This window comes from Sinocyclocheilus anshuiensis, unplaced genomic scaffold, assembly GCF_001515605.1.
Source record: "Sinocyclocheilus anshuiensis isolate Anshui unplaced genomic scaffold, SAMN03320099.WGS_v1.1 scaffold684, whole genome shotgun sequence".
NCBI classification, from domain to species: Eukaryota; Metazoa; Chordata; class Actinopteri; order Cypriniformes; family Cyprinidae; genus Sinocyclocheilus; species Sinocyclocheilus anshuiensis.
The window spans coordinates 442,727-463,537 of record NW_015554107.1 but is presented as its reverse complement, the minus strand read 5'-3'; the positions used below and the strand labels follow the sequence as shown (position 1 = coordinate 463,537).

The window sequence follows — 20,811 nt, the reverse complement described above, 5'->3', positions numbered from 1 at the left end:
AAGAGTGGCCTTGGCATCCCAGAGCACAGTATGATCTAAATTTGGGTAAAGACACAGATCTCTGTCAGCATAGCATTTAGTGGGTTACATAAAACTGACTTTTTATGATGACAGTTTAATGACTTTAGTTGTCTTGCCTGCATAAAGCGTGCTGTGATCACTAAAAACAACAGATGGTCAGCATAAGAGCAAAGAGAAATGACAGACTGAATGAAAGATCTCCACTAAAAACTTGAACTGCAGGCGGTCGGTTTAGACAACAAGACTCTGAATACTGGGGTAATGATATCCTGTTTGTAAAAGAGGGAAATCGTGGGATCATTTGAGGTGTGGTAGGTGAGAATGGGTGAAAGGCAGGGCAAAGATAATGGATAACTATAGCTGTTTTAACCTGGTAAACAGTACTGCAAGAGTTATGTAAGAGGACATGTAGAATAGCTCTCTTGAATGTTACTGGCAACAACTAGGCTATTTTAGAGGAAAAGGAAGCATCACATATTTCAGTGGCATCCTATTTCCTCTGTCTTACTCTTATTCTTTTGCAACTTTACATGCAGTATTTCTCAAGTCTGTAGTATTCTTCTTAAAAGTTGTAGTTTGTCTTGTGACTTGTACAGTAAATGTGAGCAACAAAATGAATAGTTACAACTCTCTCAATGTATTTTTCTCTCGTCCATTCTCTTAAAAAGTGGCCAAGGTTTTATTATTTTATTACATTTTATTATTAAAAATGAATTAATTTATTTGCAAGCAGCAGGGATTAAACGAGTAGCTTTTAGTGTGATTGAATGGATGCATGGTTGTTGATATCAATATACACAACATCACCACCTGCTGGGCGCGTTATGTTACGTCTACAGTTCTAAAATAATGTATAATGCATGTGTAATGCATTTAATGAAATTGTTATTCCATATGATTCCTTACAATTAGATTTTTTTAAATGTATTTTAAACTTCAAAAGCATTAATTTTATGTGGGCCTTTAAATGTAAATGTTTAGGTTTATTAGACCTGTTTACCACTTGTTTCTGCATTTTGAAACTGCATTATTTTATATAACTTTTCAAATCAGATACTTTAGAAAGGATATAAACATTTAAAAGTCTGGGGGAAGGGATAGTATTTCTGAGAAAAATACTTAAGATACCAGGTTTAGAGTCAAGTTACAAAAAAAAAAAATTAGTCCTAAAGTGGTGAAAAATAGCAATAAATTAATTACACAATAATATATCCTGCCCATGTAACGGTTTATAACACATATTATGTGATACATTTATAATATCTCAATATAAAAAAATAAAATGTGTGTAATTTTCGCATAATTTGTTACACTTGTTTAATACATTTTAAAAACATCAACACATATTTAATCTATTTTACCAATTTATAACTTAAAATTCAGTAAAATGGCTTTAATACAAAAATGTTTCAAATTGTATTCGCTAATGACTCAATTTGCGACGAGTAAATTCTACTGCACTAAACAGCTTGATTTGCTTTATCTTTGTTTGTATCTCGTCTCTGGTTATGAACATAGTCTCTCTTTCTCCTGAATTTTTTCTCTATTCATTCAATAAAATAGTCATGGAACAATATTAAACAGAATACAAATGAAAAGAATACAACGAGTTTCACAAGGACAAATGAATTTTTTTAATGTATATCCGGTGTCGCATCCGGAAGTTTGGCCCTACGTATTTTCTTACGTTTGTTGTCGTAAAACACATAATTTCCGTTGAAGCGGAGTCCTCCAGATACGTAATACATGTTCGTGAATCGCAAGACCATACGCACAACGTGCATGGTACGCCATTCCGCTGAGCACAAACCCAGCACACAACTACATTCACTGGCGAGAAACTGCTTTTAATATAGTAAGTTTTATTGTTCTATGCGAGAACGTAAAGCTTTTATTTGTTTATTTTAAAATAAGTATCACAGTTTTCTTGGTAATGCTAGTTTGCGGAAACAGTTTGCTTGTTGTATAATATGTAGTAAGCTAAGCTAACATGCTAACCCCTGCTTTATTAAAACCGTAAAAACTGCTGCATATATCCATATCATAAATGTTCGAATATTAGTTTGACCTTCAAAATATGTATCTATTACTTAGGGTTTATATGGTGTCTTTAATGAATAAAAAGTGGCTTGCTAGTTTCGGTACGATAGGAAACTCAGAATTCAGGCGCGATAGCCAAGTTAGTCAGTGAAGTTCATTGTTGTGGTTTAGATATATAACGGTTTGCTCAAATATTAGCGTTTTAATTCGGATTTCCTTTTATTTCCTACAGATTTGGCTTTTAGATCTCACTTAGTCCACATTGTGGTTCTTTGAATGACCTCGTAGTGGAGTGTTCAATTTAATTATAGTCTTAAACGTGTTTCAGTTCTCATGCTTTGCAGTTTGATCTCATATTTTGTGCTTTACTGTTTTCCTTGCAGTACACGCTGCCATGGCAGCTGCATTCCCCTACAGAGGTGTGCCTGTAACAATGCCTCCAGGTGTTCCTCCACCTCCTCCTGCTGTTGCTCCAGTACCAGATTACATGACTGAGGAGAAACTGCAAGAGAAAGGTGTGTTTACATGGTTGATCATGGACTTAGTGTTTGCTTTGTGTACTCTGATTGTTTAGTGACGTGATTTTTTTTTTTTTGCTGTAGCTCGGAAATGGCAGCAGCTTCAGGCCAAACGCTACTCGGAGAAGAGGAAATTTGGCTTTGTGGATGCTCAGAAAGAGGACATGCCACCTGAGCATGTGCGCAAAATCATCAGGGATCATGGTGACATGACGAACAGAAAATTTCGGCATGACAAGAGGGTCTACCTTGGGTAAGAACATTTGTGTTATTGACTAGGCAACTGATATTTATGTATGTTCAGTATTAAAAGTATATGTTGCTTTTTGTTTGCAGAGCCTTGAAATATATGCCCCATGCAGTGCTCAAACTGCTGGAGAATATGCCCATGCCCTGGGAGCAGATCAGAGATGTTCCTGTGCTCTACCACATTACTGGTGCCATTTCCTTTGTAAATGAAATCCCATGGGTGATTGAGCCGGTGTACATTTCTCAGTGGGGGTAGGTGATGATGACATGACTTTCAGAGCAGAGATTGAAACTTTCGGGCTCTACATTTTGTGAAAAAAATTTTTTTTCTGATAAATGTGATGCCGTTTTGAAAGCTCCAGATTTGCTTGTTTGCAGGGCTGCACAAAAATTGTTTTATATATTTGTATGGCTGCAATAATTACAAACTCTGTAAAATTGTCTTTTTTTCTGATGCTGTTTTGAAAGCTCCATATTTGTTTGTTTGTTTTTTTGCAGAAAAATTATATATCTGTATGGCTGTAATAATTACAGAAAACTTTTTTTTTTCCAGCACGATGTGGATCATGATGCGTCGTGAGAAGCGAGACAGACGGCACTTTAAGCGAATGCGTTTCCCCCCATTTGATGATGAAGAGCCTCCATTGGATTATGCGGACAACATCCTGGATGTTGAGCCTCTGGAGGCTATCCAGATGGAGCTGGACCCTGAGGAGGACTCCTCTGTGGCAGAATGGTTATATGAGCATCAACCTCTGAAAGATACCACAAAGTGAGTGTTTATGACGGTTGTAAAAAAAATATGGTTTCTTGTTTCTTTTGTTCATGATTTATCTTTTCCTTCCACAGATATGTGAACGGGACCACATACAGACGCTGGCAATTCACTTTACCAATGATGTCTACTCTGTATCGATTGGCTAATCAGTTGCTTACAGACTTGGTGGATAAAAACTACTTCTACTTGTTCGACTTGAAGGCTTTCTTCACCTCTAAAGCGTTGAACATGGCCATTCCAGGGGGACCCAAATTTGAGCCTCTTGTCAGAGACATTAACCTCCAGTATGTACCATGTTCTGTAGCATAATTGACCATTACGTTTTATTTTCTCCAGAAGTCTAACTTGGTTTGTTTTTAGGGATGAAGACTGGAATGAGTTCAACGACATCAACAAGATCATCATCAGACAGCCAATCAGGACAGAATACAAAATTGCATTCCCTTACCTATACAACAACCTGCCACATCATGTGCATCTCACCTGGTATGAAACTTCATCATGCCTACAGTTTTATCATTCTACACAAATTTTCGTTTTGCTGAACTTATGATTTGTGATTGTCCGTGCAGGTACCACACACCAAACGTGGTGTTCATCAAGACTGAGGATCCTGATCTGCCCGCCTTCTACTTTGACCCTCTGATCAACCCCATCTCTCATAGGCACTCCGTCAAGGTTAGAAGTTCAACTGTTTAATTAAACTGTGCTTGTAAGTTTCCCGATTTCTTCTCACATTAATTGCAAGCTTCTGTTTTCTCCATAGAGCCAAGAGCCACTGCCAGATGATGATGAGGAGTTTGAACTGCCTGAGTATGTTGAGCCATTACTGAAGGAGACGCCTCTCTATACTGACAACACAGCCAATGGAATTGCGCTGTTGTGGGCACCTCGTCCATTTAATCTTCGCTCAGGAAGAACCAGACGAGCCATTGATGTGCCTCTCATCAAAAACTGGTTCGTATTGAATGGTATTCTTTATTTGCACACCAAAAGGGGCCGTTCTCAAAGAACACATTTTTACAATCTGCTGTGCTGCTTTTGCATTTATCTATGTAAATATGCTCTTGAGGGACGTCTTTGAGCATTGCACTCACGTTTTGCATTTTTTGCAGCATCTCACATAACTTGGCATTTTAAAAACTTCATTTAAGCTGAACTTTAAAAAAAAAAAAAGCATTTCTAGGGCTTGTTTTTTTCCCACAATTTGCTGCCGTGCATCTCATATTTTTAACCTCAAAAACGCATTTTGTACACATGTAGGGTTTGTTTAAATATTGGGCAGTCGTGGCCTAATGGATAGAGAGTCGGACTTGTAACCCGAAGGGTGCGGGTTCGAGTCTCAGGTCCGGCAGGAATTGTCGGTGGGGGGAGTGAATAACCAGCACTCTCTCCACCTTCAATATCACGACTGAGGTGAGACCAAGTCCAAGTGTGTGTATGGTGACCCCGAGTATGGGTCACCATACTTGGCCTCACTTCACTTTCACTTTTCACTTTCAAATATTAAGAGACCATACAAGACTATAATTTCTGAATAGAGGCTCTTGTTTGTCCAAACACCTTTAGGTATCGTGAGCATTGTCCTGCGGGCCAGCCTGTGAAGGTACGTGTGTCTTACCAGAAGCTCCTGAAGTACTACGTGCTGAATGCTCTAAAACACAGACCACCTAAAGCACAGAAAAAGAGGTGAGAATGCTATTCCAGAGCTTGTTCCATTGAAAAATGTTGATGCATTTAATAATGGTTGTATTTCCCTTTTATCTTCTTTAGATACCTGTTCCGCTCTTTCAAGGCCACCAAATTCTTCCAGTCCACAAAGCTGGATTGGGTAGAAGTCGGTCTACAGGTGTGCCGGCAGGGCTACAACATGCTGAACCTGCTGATTCACAGAAAGAACCTCAATTACCTGCACTTGGACTACAACTTCAACTTGAAGCCTGTGAAAACCCTCACCACAAAGGAACGTAAGAAGTCCAGATTCGGGAATGCGTTCCACTTGTGCCGTGAGGTTCTGCGTTTGAGCAAGCTTGTGGTGGACAGCCATGTGCAGTACAGGCTTGGAAATGTTGACGCTTTCCAGGTATAAAATACCATAATGAATGCAGTTTCTATGTAGCTAATTGTTATCGTTTCATTAAAGTCTTCACTAAAGTCTTTTATTTACCTTGTAGCTGTCAGATGGACTGCAGTACATCTTCGCCCATGTCGGTCAATTGACTGGCATGTACCGCTACAAGTACAAGCTCATGAGGCAGATCAGAATGTGCAAAGATCTGAAGCATCTCATCTACTACCGCTTCAACACAGTGAGTAACACTCAGTTCAACCAAATACATCATTTTGTGAAGTAAATTATTTGCCTGTGATTGGGCTTTGGTGAATTGATGCTATGCCTTGCATCTAAAGTGACCTGTTTTTATAGGGCCCAGTCGGAAAAGGTCCAGGCTGTGGGTTCTGGGCTCCAGGATGGAGAGTCTGGCTGTTCTTCATGAGAGGAATCACTCCTCTTCTGGAGCGGTGGCTTGGCAATCTTCTGGCCAGGCAGTTTGAGGGTAAACTGAGCTTTTATAAATATGTAAAAAGCATGTAGAAAGATGTAGTAACATTTTCAAGGATAACAAATACTAATTCATTGTGTAATTCTGTTTAGGTCGACACTCCAAGGGTGTTGCAAAGACTGTGACCAAACAGCGTGTGGAATCTCACTTTGATCTGGAGCTGAGAGCTGCTGTGATGCATGACATCCTGGATATGATGCCTGAGGGTATCAAGCAGAACAAGGCCAGAACCATCTTGCAGCATCTCAGCGAGTCATGGAGATGCTGGAAGGCCAACATCCCTTGGAAGGTACATTTGTTCAAAGTTTTTTGCTACCTACTAATGGTATATGATTCAATTTGGGAGTTTATCATTAAGGGGTTTTTATGACTTATTTTTTTCAGGTTCCTGGGCTTCCAACCCCCATTGAGAACATGATTCTCCGCTACGTGAAGGCCAAAGCTGACTGGTGGACCAACACAGCCCACTACAACCGTGAGAGAATCAGAAGAGGAGCCACTGTGGATAAGACTGTGTGCAAGAAGAACCTGGGACGTCTCACTCGACTCTATCTAAAGGCGGAGCAGGAGAGACAGCACAATTACCTGAAGGTATGTTTTTTTGGGTAACATAAAATGTCTTTGAACAGGCTGCTGTTACTGATAAAGAACACGAAGAGTGATGTTTTTTTATCTCATAGGATGGACCTTACATCACAGCTGAGGAGGCCGTGGCCATCTACACCACCACAGTGCACTGGTTGGAGAGTCGTCGTTTCTCTCCGATCCCCTTCCCTCCTCTGTCTTACAAACATGACACTAAGCTGCTCATCCTGGCTTTGGAGAGACTCAAGGAGGCTTACAGGTCAGGCCAGTCCCATAAAAGCAAGCTGAGTGGATGCACTGGTTTTGTCTAGATGTTTGGATCTTTTCTGACTTTGCTTTCTTTTATCTAGTGTGAAGTCGAGGCTGAACCAGTCACAGCGTGAGGAGTTGGGTCTGATTGAGCAGGCCTATGACAACCCTCATGAGGCTCTGTCCAGAATCAAACGTCACCTCCTCACTCAGAGAGCGTTCAAAGAGGTTTGCACACATTCATTTTAGCATACTTCATATTACAACAAGAGTTCGCCCGTTATTGGTCCTAGCCTGCGTCTAAAGTGGTTCTTTTTCTCTCTAGGTGGGCATCGAGTTCATGGACCTTTACAGTCACTTGGTGCCGGTTTATGATGTTGAGCCTCTGGAAAAGATTACCGACGCATACCTGGATCAGTACCTCTGGTACGAAGCAGACAAGCGCAGACTTTTTCCACCCTGGATTAAACCAGCTGATACAGAGCCGCCTCCACTACTGGTGTACAAATGGTGCCAAGGTGAGAGAGATTTTTGATGGGTGATATCTGTGAAAGCAGGGTGGCCAATATAAAGCTGAAATGCATACAAGGCTATAATAGAGTATTACAGTGTTGTCAAAAGTCGTTACTGAAATAAAAAAAATGGGAGCGTTTTAAAGCTGCATCTATCAGGATCTGTCTATGAGCAGATATATTAGGGATCCGCTGATAGACGTGGCTTTCAAATGCTCCCGTGTGTATCTGTGTAAGCCCTCGGTGAAGAGCGTGAAGCGATGATCATTGTAGCCAATCACAGACATAACTGTTGAGCGCATGAACACAATGGCCAATCATAGGTGTTTAAGAATCCGCTCAAAATGTTTTCGGAAATACTGGTATCGTCACATTTTTTAAATTTCAGTACCGACTGTTACCAAAGTTGGTACTTTTGACAACGCTACAGTGTCTAATTATATTGCTAATTTTTAATTGTCTTCTAGGAATCAACAACCTGCAGGATGTGTGGGAGACGGCAGAAGGCGAATGCAACGTCATGCTGGAGTCTCGCTATGAGAAGATGTATGAGAAGATTGACTTGACACTGCTGAACAGGCTTCTACGTCTCATTGTTGATCACAACATTGCCGATTACATGACGGCCAAAAACAACGTTGTCATTAACTATAAGGTCTGTTTATTGCATGTGTAATACAGTTTGAAAAATTCATATTTCTCTCTTAATGCTTTTGAGAAGTCATATTAGAAATTTCCTTTCATTGCTCTGTTTGATTTTAGATATCTGTATTTTCTCTTAACAGGACATGAACCACACAAACTCGTATGGTATCATCCGCGGCCTGCAGTTTGCCTCTTTCATTGTGCACTACTATGGGCTGGTGATGGACCTGCTGGTGCTGGGTCTGCACAGAGCCAGTGAGATGGCTGGACCGCCTCAGATGCCCAATGACTTCCTCAGCTTCCAGGACATGGCCACTGAGAGTGCCCATCCTATACGTCTATACTGCAGATACATAGACCGCATTCACATCTTTTTCAGGTTAGTAGTGCAGATAAAAAAAGTCTTCCTGTTGTGAAGTATTGAGATTTATTTCCAAACGTTGCTGTTGTACAAGTTTTATGAACTTGTGTTTTTGCTGTGTATAGGTTCTCTGCTGATGAGGCAAGAGATCTGATCCAGAGGTACTTGACAGAGCACCCAGACCCCAACAATGAGAACATTGTTGGCTACAACAATAAGAAATGCTGGCCCCGAGATGCTAGGATGAGACTGATGAAACATGATGTGAACTTGTAAGTGCTCTAGACTTTTGTCTTTCTGAACCTCTTAATGAAGAGAAAAATGCATATGGAATGATTGATTTCCTTATCACAACAGGGGCCGTGCTGTGTTTTGGGACATCAAGAATCGCCTGCCTCGTTCTGTGACCACAATTCAGTGGGAGAACAGCTTTGTGTCTGTGTATAGCAAGGACAACCCCAACCTACTCTTCAACATGTGTGGCTTTGAGTGTCGTATCCTCCCCAAGTGCCGCACTAGTTATGAGGAGTTTACGCACAAAGATGGAGTGTGGAATTTGCAGAATGAAGTAAGCAGAATAACAGACTACTGAAAAAAATAACTGTTGGCAATGTCAGAAAGGATGGTGGATAGATGTGTGTTGATTTTTAGGTAACAAAGGAAAGGACAGCACAGTGTTTCCTGCGTGTAGATGATGAGTCCATGCAGAGGTTCCACAACAGAGTGCGACAGATTCTGATGGCTTCTGGGTCCACCACCTTCACCAAGGTATGAGCCCTGAACCTTAGCATCAAAACAGCCACAGCAAACTTGTATTTCCCATTTTACACATGGTTTTACATAATGTTGCTCTTCTCAGATTGTGAACAAGTGGAACACTGCTCTGATTGGTCTGATGACATACTTCCGTGAAGCTGTGGTCAACACTCAAGAGCTTTTAGACCTGCTGGTGAAGTGTGAGAATAAGATTCAAACCCGTATCAAGATTGGATTGAACTCCAAAATGCCTAGTCGTTTCCCTCCTGTGGTGTTTTACACTCCTAAGGAGTTGGGAGGACTGGGAATGCTTTCCATGGGACACGTACTGATTCCACAGTCTGACCTTAGGTAAGTTATTTGCATTTTTTCTTACTGTTTCCCTTATTAGCAACTTCATGGAAATTAATAAGCATCCACGGATGCAGGCGATTGATTTAAAGTTCTTCTGTGTTTGCTCAGGTGGTCCAAACAGACTGATGTGGGCATCACTCATTTCCGCTCCGGTATGAGTCATGAGGAGGATCAGTTGATTCCTAATCTGTACCGCTACATCCAGCCATGGGAGAGCGAGTTCATTGACTCCCAGAGAGTTTGGGCCGAATACGCCCTCAAACGACAAGAAGCCATTGCTCAGAACAGGTACTGTCCTCTTAACCAAACCTAGTTAAGTTGATGGGTTCATTCTTATTAAAATGATTTTGTTACTCTTCAGACGTTTGACACTGGAGGATCTGGAGGACTCCTGGGACAGAGGTATTCCACGTATCAACACACTCTTCCAGAAGGACAGACACACTCTGGCTTATGACAAGGGCTGGAGAGTCAGAACAGACTTCAAGCAGTACCAGGTAAAAGTCTTTCCTTCTGGGAAACATGAATTGCATGCCAAACGCAGTACCAGACATCACTTAGATTTATTTTGGTTGTTTTTTTTTTTAAATAAAGGTTTTTGATTGTGTTTTCAGGTGTTGAAGCAAAATCCATTCTGGTGGACTCACCAGAGACATGATGGGAAATTGTGGAATTTAAACAACTACCGTACTGACATGATCCAGGCACTTGGAGGCGTGGAAGGCATTCTTGAGCATACGCTTTTCAAGGGAACCTACTTCCCCACCTGGGAGGGTCTCTTTTGGTAGGACCTTTTATGTTGACACATCCCGTATAGATAACTACATTTTTGATGTTGTTTTTAAGATTCAATAACTCATAATTTTGATCTCTTATAGGGAGAAGGCCAGTGGTTTCGAAGAGTCCATGAAATGGAAGAAACTCACCAATGCTCAGAGATCTGGTCTGAACCAGATTCCTAATCGACGATTCACCTTGTGGTGGTCTCCTACAATCAACAGAGCCAATGTATGTCTATGAAAAGCTGTTGCAATTAGACAGAGCATTTTTTCCTCACCCCTCGTTTTTTGAGACTCACTCATTCTTTTGATGTTCTGGTAGGTATATGTGGGTTTCCAAGTGCAGTTGGACCTCACTGGAATCTTCATGCATGGTAAAATCCCAACTCTCAAGATCTCTCTGATCCAGATCTTCAGAGCTCACTTGTGGCAGAAGATTCATGAGAGCGTTGTCATGGATCTCTGTCAGGTAAAAAGATGTGCTTCCTTTAAATGGGTCAGGATATTATGCATTGAATAATACTCATGCTTATTTAACAGGACTGTTCTGTATAAACTGTTTGTGTGGTTTCACACTTTAAGATGAACTGTTACTAACAATTGGCTTATTTAGAAGAGTGCAATCAGTAAACCTTTGTTTGCTCTGTGTAGGTGTTTGACCAAGAGCTGGATGCTTTGGAGATCGAGACTGTCCAGAAAGAGACAATCCATCCCAGGAAGTCTTACAAAATGAATTCCTCCTGTGCTGACATTCTGTTGTTTGCCTCCTACAAGTGGAACGTCTCTCGCCCCTCACTTCTAGCAGACTCCAAGTATGTCTGATTGATATTAATGAATACATTGACTTCTAATATATCAGAAGGAAGATGAAAACATGTCACACATAATGCACACATGTAAAATCCATATCGAAAATGTCATAGTTGTGTTGTGTGCTTAAGCTTTTTTATGATTCTTTCTATAGGGATGTTATGGACAGCACCACCACACAGAAGTACTGGATTGACATTCAGCTCAGATGGGGTGACTACGACTCCCATGACATTGAGCGATACGCCAGGGCCAAGTTCTTGGACTACACCACTGACAACATGAGTATTTACCCATCACCAACTGGAGTACTGATTGCCATTGATCTGGCCTACAACCTTCACAGGTCAGTATTTTATAGCATATTGTGTAGGCGATTTATATCACAGTCAAGTACAACTTGGTTACACATCCCAAAAACAGCGACAGAGCAGCAAGTATTTATGATTTGCTTCTTTCTCTCTCTACAGTGCTTATGGTAACTGGTTCCCTGGGGGCAAGCCCCTGATCCAACAGGCCATGGCGAAGATAATGAAGGCCAACCCAGCTCTGTATGTGCTGAGAGAGCGAATCCGCAAGGGTCTGCAACTCTACTCTTCAGAGCCCACTGAGCCTTACCTGTCTTCCCAGAACTACGGAGAACTCTTCTCCAACCAGATCATCTGGTTTGTGGATGACACCAATGTGTATAGAGTCACCATCCACAAGGCAAGTGAATTTAACATCATGAAGATGTCCCTTTTGGTGTTCATATTGTTTTCTCTATAGGTTGTGTGCCAGATATTTTAATCCTTCATTTCCCGTTTTAGACCTTTGAAGGTAACTTGACCACAAAACCAATCAATGGTGCCATTTTCATCTTCAACCCCAGAACTGGACAGCTTTTCCTGAAAATCATTCACACATCTGTATGGGCAGGACAAAAGCGTCTTGGACAGGTAAGTCTGTCACTCTGTGCTCTGTATTGTGTCTCCATGAGGTTACTGTGGTCTGCACAACGCAATCACTCATGTGGCTCAGTTTACGGAGTTATACATTTTGCATTTGTGTGTTTGTAGCTGGCTAAGTGGAAAACTGCTGAAGAAGTGGCTGCCCTGATCCGATCGCTGCCTGTTGAAGAGCAGCCCAAGCAGATTATTGTGACCAGGAAGGGCATGTTGGATCCTCTTGAGGTTAGAAATGCCCATTTAAACTGTTAAAGGCAAAGTAGATGTGTTATAGCACTGGAAAGTTATTTAAAATGTTAACTTTTAGGTTAACAGCTGTCTGTTTTCACTCAGGTACACTTGCTGGACTTCCCCAACATTGTAATCAAGGGCTCTGAGCTCCAGCTGCCCTTCCAGGCCTGTCTGAAAGTGGAGAAGTTTGGAGACCTCATTCTGAAGGCCACAGAGCCTCAGATGGTCCTGTTCAATCTGTATGACGACTGGCTGAAGACCATCTCCTCTTACACTGTAAATCTAGCTCTTATCCTATAGTTTTGACCTGCTGAAATTATTAGTAGCTTCTTACACTGGTCATTACTACGATGTCTAAAGCTAGTATGTTTTTGTTGCCTAGGCATTCTCTCGTTTGATCTTAATCCTGAGAGCACTTCACGTCAACAATGATCGTGCTAAAGTTATCCTGAAGCCCGATAAAACCACAATCACTGAGCCTCACCACATCTGGCCCACACTGACTGATGAAGAGTGGATCAAAGTGGAGGTGCAACTCAAAGATCTCATCCTGGCTGACTATGGCAAGAAGAACAAGTGAGTACTAGATAATAAATGCTGACTTGTGAGTGCATATGGAAAATGCGTATAGATGTGAAATGGTCTTCTTTTCAGATGTTAATTTTGTTTACTTCTCCACAGTGTGAATGTGGCATCTTTGACCCAGTCTGAAATCAGGGACATCATCCTGGGTATGGAGATCTCCGCTCCATCACAGCAGAGACAGCAGATCGCTGAGATCGAGAAGCAGACCAAGGAGCAGTCTCAGCTAACAGCCACACAAACTCGCACTGTCAACAAACACGGAGATGAGATTATCACCTCCACCACAAGCAACTACGAGACGCAGACCTTCTCTTCCAAAACTGAATGGAGAGTTAGGTGTGGAAAGTTTTCCCTGTCACTCATCGTTTTTATAGTTGTTAAAACACAGCTAGACTTTGTTTTTAAACACTCTTCCTGATCTCACAGGGCGATCTCTGCTGCCAACTTGCACTTACGTACTAACCACATCTATGTGTCATCGGATGACATTAAAGAAACTGGCTACACTTACATCCTGCCCAAGAACGTTCTGAAAAAGTTCATCTGCATCTCGGATCTGCGTGCTCAGGTTGGAATAACTGGCTTCTTAACATGTTTTCTCTTGTGAATCCTCTTCATTAGTAGAATTCTAAACCTGAATTTTGCTTGCATCTATATTTTTTTTCCTGTAGATTGCAGGTTATCTGTATGGAACCAGCCCTCCAGATAACCCTCAGGTAAAGGAAATCCGCTGCATCGTGATGGTGCCACAGTGGGGTACGCATCAGACCGTTCACCTGCCCAACCAGCTGCCACAACACGAGTACTTGAAGGTAAGCAGTTTACACACATGCTTATGTCTGTAGTTTGGTGTATTCAGCAGTCTACGTCTTCCCAGTTGTATCAATCCAATTGAATGCCTCTTGAATTTCATAGGAAATGGAGCCTCTTGGATGGATCCATACACAGCCCAATGAATCGCCCCAGCTCTCTCCTCAGGATGTAACCACCCATGCAAAGGTCATGGCTGACAACCCATCCTGGGATGGCGAGAAGACTATCATTATTACTTGCAGGTACAGTTTTAGCACACTAATGCACTGTGGCTGCGTTCTTAACATCCCCGAGTGTAATGATTGGCCAGTGTCATGTATTCAGTGTTGCATTTGTGGGTTTTTCTTATCTAGTTTCACCCCTGGTTCCTGCACGCTGACGGCCTACAAGCTGACTCCCAGTGGATATGAGTGGGGTCGACAAAACACAGATAAGGGAAATAACCCCAAAGGTTACTTGCCCTCTCACTACGAAAGAGTCCAAATGCTTTTGTCTGACCGTTTCCTTGGCTTCTTCATGGTGCCTGGCCAAGTCTCCTGGAACTACAACTTCATGGGTTAGCATAGCCTTTAAATAATGATACATTTTGAAGTGATTTTTCACATTTTGTAAATTGCAGATACAACATTGTGCTTTTCTAACCTCTCCCTTTTCATTCTAGGTGTTCGCCATGATCCCAACATGAAATATGACCTACAGTTGGCCAACCCGAAAGAGTTCTACCATGAAGTTCACAGGCCATCTCACTTCCTCAACTTTGCTTCTCTGCAGGAGGGTGAAATCTACAATGCTGATCGTGAAGATATGTATGCATAATAGTACAAACCGTGACCATATACAGTAAATACACCCAACAGGCTAAAGCAATGTTTTTGTAATGTTTTGTCACCAAGACTCACTCTATACTGTTTGCAGTAATGTAAATACTTAGAAACTCAAAGCATGTCATCTGTTTATTGCTTTATCATAATTCCCTGGCATTGAGTTGATTATGCACATTGCTGAAAGCACATTTTGTGCTTTCTTTCTGAATGAATTCTCATCTAAAAATCTGAACCCTTTTTCGTAATTGTTTGTAGTACTTTGTGTTTTTTATTAATCTAGAATAATTTGTCTGTATCCTGTAGCTTGTTGTGCATCTGTTATGTACACTGTAGTTTGGGTTTAAATAAAGATTGCCACTTTTATAAGAATTTGAGCTTGATCTCATTGTCATTTCTGTTGGTTTCATGGATTAAATCATTAGTGTGTCCACTGAAGGAACATTAGCTGTTCTATCTAAAGAGCAAGGACACTATGCCTTCAGAGCAAACCAATCTGCATGCATATGTTACAGTCCACTGAGCAGCTCAGCCCTGAACATATATGGCAAGTTGTTTTCACATTTATTCCTTAAAGTGTCTAATTGGATAAATTCATTAAAATGGCAGTACATTGTGACTAATGCTTAATGATGCACAAAAACATTGTCAGCAAAAACAACGGGTTCTGGTCACGGTACTGTCATGATTGCTCGTTAAAGTCTTGACACGGAAAAGAAAAATGTTGAATAAAGTGTTTTTTGTTTTTTTTTTGTGCACAAAAAGTATTCTCCTAGCTTTATGAAATTAAGGTGTAACCAGTGATGTCACATGGGCTGTTTTAATGATGTTCTTGCTACCTTTCTGGGCCTTGAATGCGGTAGTTGCATTGCTGTCTATGCAGGTTCAGAAAGCTCTGGGATTGCATCAAAAATATCTTAATTTGTATTCCAAAGATGAGCGAAAGTCTTATGGTTTTGGAACGACATGAGGGTGAGTAATAAATTATAAAAAAAAATATTTTTGAGTGAACTATTCCTTTTATGTGCTTTGAGATCCATAAATGCAGTGCCACTGACGACAGAAAAGAACAAAGTACATTATCTTTATTGCCATTATCTAGCAGCTCTGTTTCTGTTGGATTATCTGAATGGAGTTTCGCTTCTGATTCCTATGACCTTGTAAACATGCACAGGAGAGCAATAACGGATGCCGAGATTTCACAGTTAAATTTCTTAAATATTCTCCCAGTCATTTCTAGTATCCATTTCAGGATTCATAGAAGCAGATCATTAGACATTATCCATGTAGACAGCAGTGTTGGGCAGTAACACATTACTTAGTAACGCGTTACTGTAATTTGATTACTTTTAGTAATTTAACGTGTTATAATTTTAAAAATGGTAATTAGAGTATAGTTACAAGCCGAGGTCTCTATACGTTGCTGCCACGTTACATTGCTGACAGAATACAGTGTTTTATAATCTAGAGATTGTAAAAAGGATGTAGCACACGCACTGTCGAGTCAAGTGCCAGTGGATTAGAGACCTGCTCTCCCGCGAGACCCGACACAACAGAGTGCGGCGCGGGACAAGATGCGCGGGTAGACACTCGTGTGTGTGTGTGTGTGTGTGTGTGTGTGTGTGTGTGTGTGTGAATTGTTATGCATCTATTGCACAAAAGCAACATGAACTAATATAAAATATAAACTTTAACAGGTGCAAGCGTAAGCAGACGTTCTATTTAGGCTATAACACGTGTTCACTGCATTGAGCAATGCGTGCTCACGAATCCTCTCATTATAACACACGAATTGTAGACATTATGAAAGATTCATTATGCATATATTTATTGTGTTATAACAGAGATTTGTGAGATTGCGATGAACTGAGATGTCTTTTAGAGATTATATGCCAAACCATGCACGCAGCAGTCGCTTGCTTTAGTTCAAAATAACAGTGTTCTGTGAATGTTGATGCTTAAATAACAAATATTTATCGGGAGCGTGTATGCTGGGATTTCATAAATTTCATGGAGAAAAAAGTAACGTAACTAGTAATGTAACTAATTACTAATTACTTTTGAAATAAAGTAATCAGAACAGTAACGTGATTACTTTTAAAAGGAGTAATCAGTAATTTGATTACATTTTCAGAGTAACTTGCCCAACCCTGGTAGACAGTAGCCTGTGTCCAAATTCTTGCAATTTAACTTTTTATTTATTTTTTAGTATCTCACTACTAGTTAAGATTTTTATTTTTTACTATGAAAGTAGTACTGATTGATTATTAGTTGTCTTTATTATTAATTACATATGAAATTACAAAAATCACTTGTACCTAAAGTAAAATAAGAACTTTCACTGGTAATAATGAGGATATAGTGTCACAAACAGATACTAGTTGTTATTGGAACTACTAGTATTTAATGAGTAGTTACATGTGAAACTGAAACAGACTAAAAAGCAGTGGCGGCTCGTGGGTTTTAAAATAGAGGAGGCACACTCAAACAAATACACATTCTGAGACATGAACTGAAATGAATTGTGAATTTTATTAACATTAAATCGTCCTCCTCCCATTTTCACCTCAAAATTATGGGGAAGCTGTGCCTCTCCTGCCTCCCCCGACGAGCCGCCACTGCTAAAAAGTAGTAGTAATGTCAAATTAAGTACTAACTGATACTTGTTAGTTTGAATGTTAAAACAGCTTGCCATATGTGCTAGATATTAAAGCTCTCCGGTTGCATTGGTCAGAAAAGGAGGGAACAACCATGGCAAAAAAGCACTGTGGGCTGTCATATAGATGTATCTCTGTTCAGCTACTTTTTATAAAAAGAATACTATGTATGCAAACATGCACGGCCATAACTGATCCAAATGTTAGTGACGTGGGCGTACATCTTTAGATTATGACATGCAACTCTTTACGCCGCATAGACACGTCGGTTTTATAGCTTATTCGTGTTTATTGGAGCATATCAACAAAGGATGTAGTTACAAAACAAACTGAAGCGAAATACATGCGTTTAAAAGTGAAACAAAAAAAGATCTGCGTTCGTTCTGAACGTACGTTTAGATTTGACTGTCAAGAGGAGTTTCGATTGTCGCTGTTCAAATTCAAGTTCATCTCAAGTCAAGTGCATTATGGAGAATTGCGTGATAGCCGTCGAGGAAAACCAAAACGATATCGTCAAGACACATTCGTGTTTCGAGAGGACGTTTTCATCTATGACAGTGGACGATGTGTATGAAATCGCTAAAGCGGTGGGGGCAGAAGTGGAGAAGCTCATCGACAGCCATGGGAAGTCGAGTGTGGAGGGTCTGGTGTCTCACATAGTCAAAGTTTTGGAGCTCCTGGAGAGCTTCGCGGCAAGAAACCAAGCTCATAAATGTAAGGAAGAGGAACTATTGAAGGCGTTTGAGACGTTACAGATACAGCAGCAGAAGAAACGACATGTGAAGGAGTGCGACGAGTCCAGCAACAGTAACGTTACAGAGAGTGGGGTAAGAACATGGTCGACATGTCAACACTGTTACTGTAGCAAGCTTTTTAAACTGCGTTTCAGATGTCTTGATAATTATGTTATCGAACAAATGTGTTTTAATGTCATGGACGGAGCTGTTGTGTGGACAGAGTTGCACTATATAGGATAACGCCTTTAATCCAGATGGACTTTTGATTCGAATCGTGACACGTTGATCGATTCTAGGAAATGCCAGTAGAGGGCACTTCCGGTCTCAATAAATGTCATTTTGGAGAACATCATGTACTATCCATTAGTGGTGGGGATTTTGAGCTTGATTTCTATGACTATGACCCCTTAAGCAGGTTAAATAATTACGCCAGTGGATGGCAACAAGTTACATATTTTGTGTTATGAATGAGTCATTGAATCATTTAGTCCGATTAACCGAGTCGTAAAAAACATTTTAACAAGCGTTAAGTTAGTCAAATATTCGTGTCTACAAATCTACACCAAGCTACAATGAACACAATAATAACCCAAATGAATTATTAATTTCAAAATCATTATTTATTCATTTCATTTACTAACAAGATGTCCAAGTCAAACATCTTCTAAAGTAATACGATGCCTGGTTTTCTGTCCTGCATAGTTACATGAATACATTAATGATTTACAAGCCACTGTGTTCTCCAGTGACCTGTTAAATTGGTTAGGCTTTTGAAACTAAGGTCAGGGTGACACCTGGTAAGTCTTACTTAATGTATTTGTGGTTTGAAAGGAGTTTTGCAAAGATTCTTATTTTGATTTCCCCCCCTTAAGGACTGGCATCAAAAGGAGAAGAAACTGAAGGTAAACGTAGAAGTGTTACAGTCCCAGGTGCAACAGCTCAAGAAAGAGAATCAGGAGCTTCTGGCCCGCTTACAATGCACACACTCCAAAGAAGGTAAAATTACCTGATGGTTAATTAACACATGAAATTGTTAATTTAATTCAAAATGTAATATCAATGCAATTGCCATCTCCATTTTAATAATAAACAAAATACACTTTCTAAAAGAAATCCATAATGTTTTCAGTTCAGAAGGTCAAATAAACAAACAAAAACGCCTATTGGAATAATTCAAGTTCAATTCAAGTTTATTTGTATAGCGGTTTTCACGATACAAATCGTTGCAAAGCAACTTTACAGCAAATTAAGTTTCTACAATATGAATGATTAAAAATAATTAAAGTTTAATTAGTGCTGTCAAATGATTAATTGCATCCAAAATAAAAGTTTTTGTTTACAAAATATATGTCTGTGTACTTTATATATTTATTATGTATGTATAAATACACACGCGTACAGTATATATTTTGAAAATATTTACATGTATATACATTTATATATTCATATTATTATATTTTATATCATATATAAATATATTTATTATATAAACATAACATATTTTTCTTAAATGTATACATGCACGTGTTTGTATTTATATATACATAATAAATATACACAGTAAACAAACACATATATTATGTAAAACAAAAAACCTTTATTTTGGATGTGATTAATCGTTTGACAGCACTAATTTGAATGAAATACATACATCTGAGTTTTACAGATTATTGAAAAGGAAAAAATGTAGGGTGGGACTTGGTTCTATGCATCAGTTGTTGATTGTGGTTGTTGAACTCAAAAATGAAGGCAGATGAATGTGAGCTTGCAGCTGGTTTTAAAAAAGGTCTGAAATTTAATATTACTGAATAAAATGGAGAAGTCTGGCATATGTCACCAAAGACAAGTTTGTCGTTTTCACTGAAAGATCCAGTGATTAAAGGGAGGTAGATATGTGGGGATGTGTTAGAACGAGCCGTTTTAGGGGGGTGTGGCAGAGTCTTAACTTTGATAAAGAATATCTCTTTGGGTTTGAGACTTTAGTCTTTGGAACTTCAGGGATCTTATCTATTCACGAACAGCTTGTAACACTCCAAAGAGAAAGGAAAACTTGAAATCGCATATGACCCCTTTAAAAATTATGAGATCATAATTTTGTTTAAAATAAAATAAAATAAAAATAAAAATTAATCATTCACAGTAAGATCTATACAATGCATTTTTATCCAAAGGCCTAAATGGTTTTATAATTATATAAATTTTCCTTGTCATTGTTATGTACAGTATAAAGTTCAAAATGTAATTGCTTGTGCTTTAAAAAGTCATGAGATCTCTCAAATAAGATGTTATTTCTATCCATATATCAGAGAAATACAGCTTCTCAGAGCATATGAGCTCTCATTTTCGGAGAGTTATATTTCAGACTGAATAAAGCTGGGTTTATCTCTTTTACGGGAGGGGTTATTCTCTTTCATTTATTACTGTCAACTCAGTAGTCAGGAATGCTGTTAGATTTGGTCATTCTCATCTTAGAAAATTGTTTGCATAGACTATTTTAAAATATGACCATACATTTGCTTCCTTTTTCTAGACTGCACACAGCGTCAGGAACGAGAGGTGATGCTCAAGCTGAAGGAAGTGGTGGATAAGCAACGTGATGAGTTAAGAGCGAAAGGGCAGGAGATTTCCAGCATGTCCAAGGAAGTGGAAGCGGTATGGGTATGATATAACTGTACTGAGTTGCTCAAATGAATCTGAACCGTGGGCTATTTTTAGAGAGACATTAAATCTTGCACTTAAAATTAAAGCAAACTTATATGTGCAAAAAAAAAACAAACTTAAAAATACATCACGGAGTGAACC

At 39.7% G+C, this 20,811-nt stretch overlaps 2 protein-coding genes across 2 annotated transcripts in view; both read left to right on the top strand.

The window, feature by feature from the left end:
* Positions 1 to 1,772: 1,772 nt before the first annotated feature.
* On the top strand, positions 1,773 to 14,913 carry LOC107669735 (pre-mRNA-processing-splicing factor 8). The gene is made up of 42 exons (XM_016462109.1): positions 1,773 to 1,876; positions 2,445 to 2,576; positions 2,664 to 2,832; positions 2,916 to 3,080; positions 3,382 to 3,600; positions 3,678 to 3,890; positions 3,967 to 4,092; positions 4,179 to 4,284; positions 4,373 to 4,563; positions 5,176 to 5,295; positions 5,380 to 5,689; positions 5,781 to 5,915; positions 6,032 to 6,161; positions 6,260 to 6,456; positions 6,552 to 6,758; positions 6,848 to 7,011; positions 7,103 to 7,229; positions 7,327 to 7,519; positions 7,981 to 8,168; positions 8,299 to 8,537; positions 8,645 to 8,791; positions 8,877 to 9,087; positions 9,171 to 9,287; positions 9,379 to 9,626; positions 9,738 to 9,917; positions 9,991 to 10,126; positions 10,244 to 10,413; positions 10,508 to 10,637; positions 10,731 to 10,877; positions 11,060 to 11,220; positions 11,373 to 11,564; positions 11,689 to 11,926; positions 12,028 to 12,156; positions 12,277 to 12,390; positions 12,499 to 12,672; positions 12,779 to 12,972; positions 13,078 to 13,317; positions 13,408 to 13,549; positions 13,653 to 13,793; positions 13,897 to 14,036; positions 14,148 to 14,350; positions 14,456 to 14,913. The coding sequence occupies exons 2-42, from the start codon at positions 2,456 to 2,458 to the stop codon at positions 14,608 to 14,610; spliced, it is 7,029 nt and encodes a 2,342-aa protein (XP_016317595.1). The 5' UTR covers positions 1,773 to 1,876; positions 2,445 to 2,455; the 3' UTR covers positions 14,611 to 14,913.
* Positions 14,914 to 17,376: 2,463 nt separating this feature from the next.
* LOC107669761 (RILP-like protein 1) overlaps positions 17,377 to 20,811 on the top strand; it is an 8,711-nt gene continuing 5,276 nt past the window's right edge. The window contains exons 1-3 of the mRNA XM_016462144.1: positions 17,377 to 18,099; positions 18,882 to 19,005; positions 20,540 to 20,661. Coding sequence (XP_016317630.1) covers positions 17,740 to 18,099; positions 18,882 to 19,005; positions 20,540 to 20,661 — 606 coding nt within the window. The 5' untranslated portion in view covers positions 17,377 to 17,739. The remainder of the gene's footprint in view (positions 18,100 to 18,881; positions 19,006 to 20,539; positions 20,662 to 20,811) is intronic.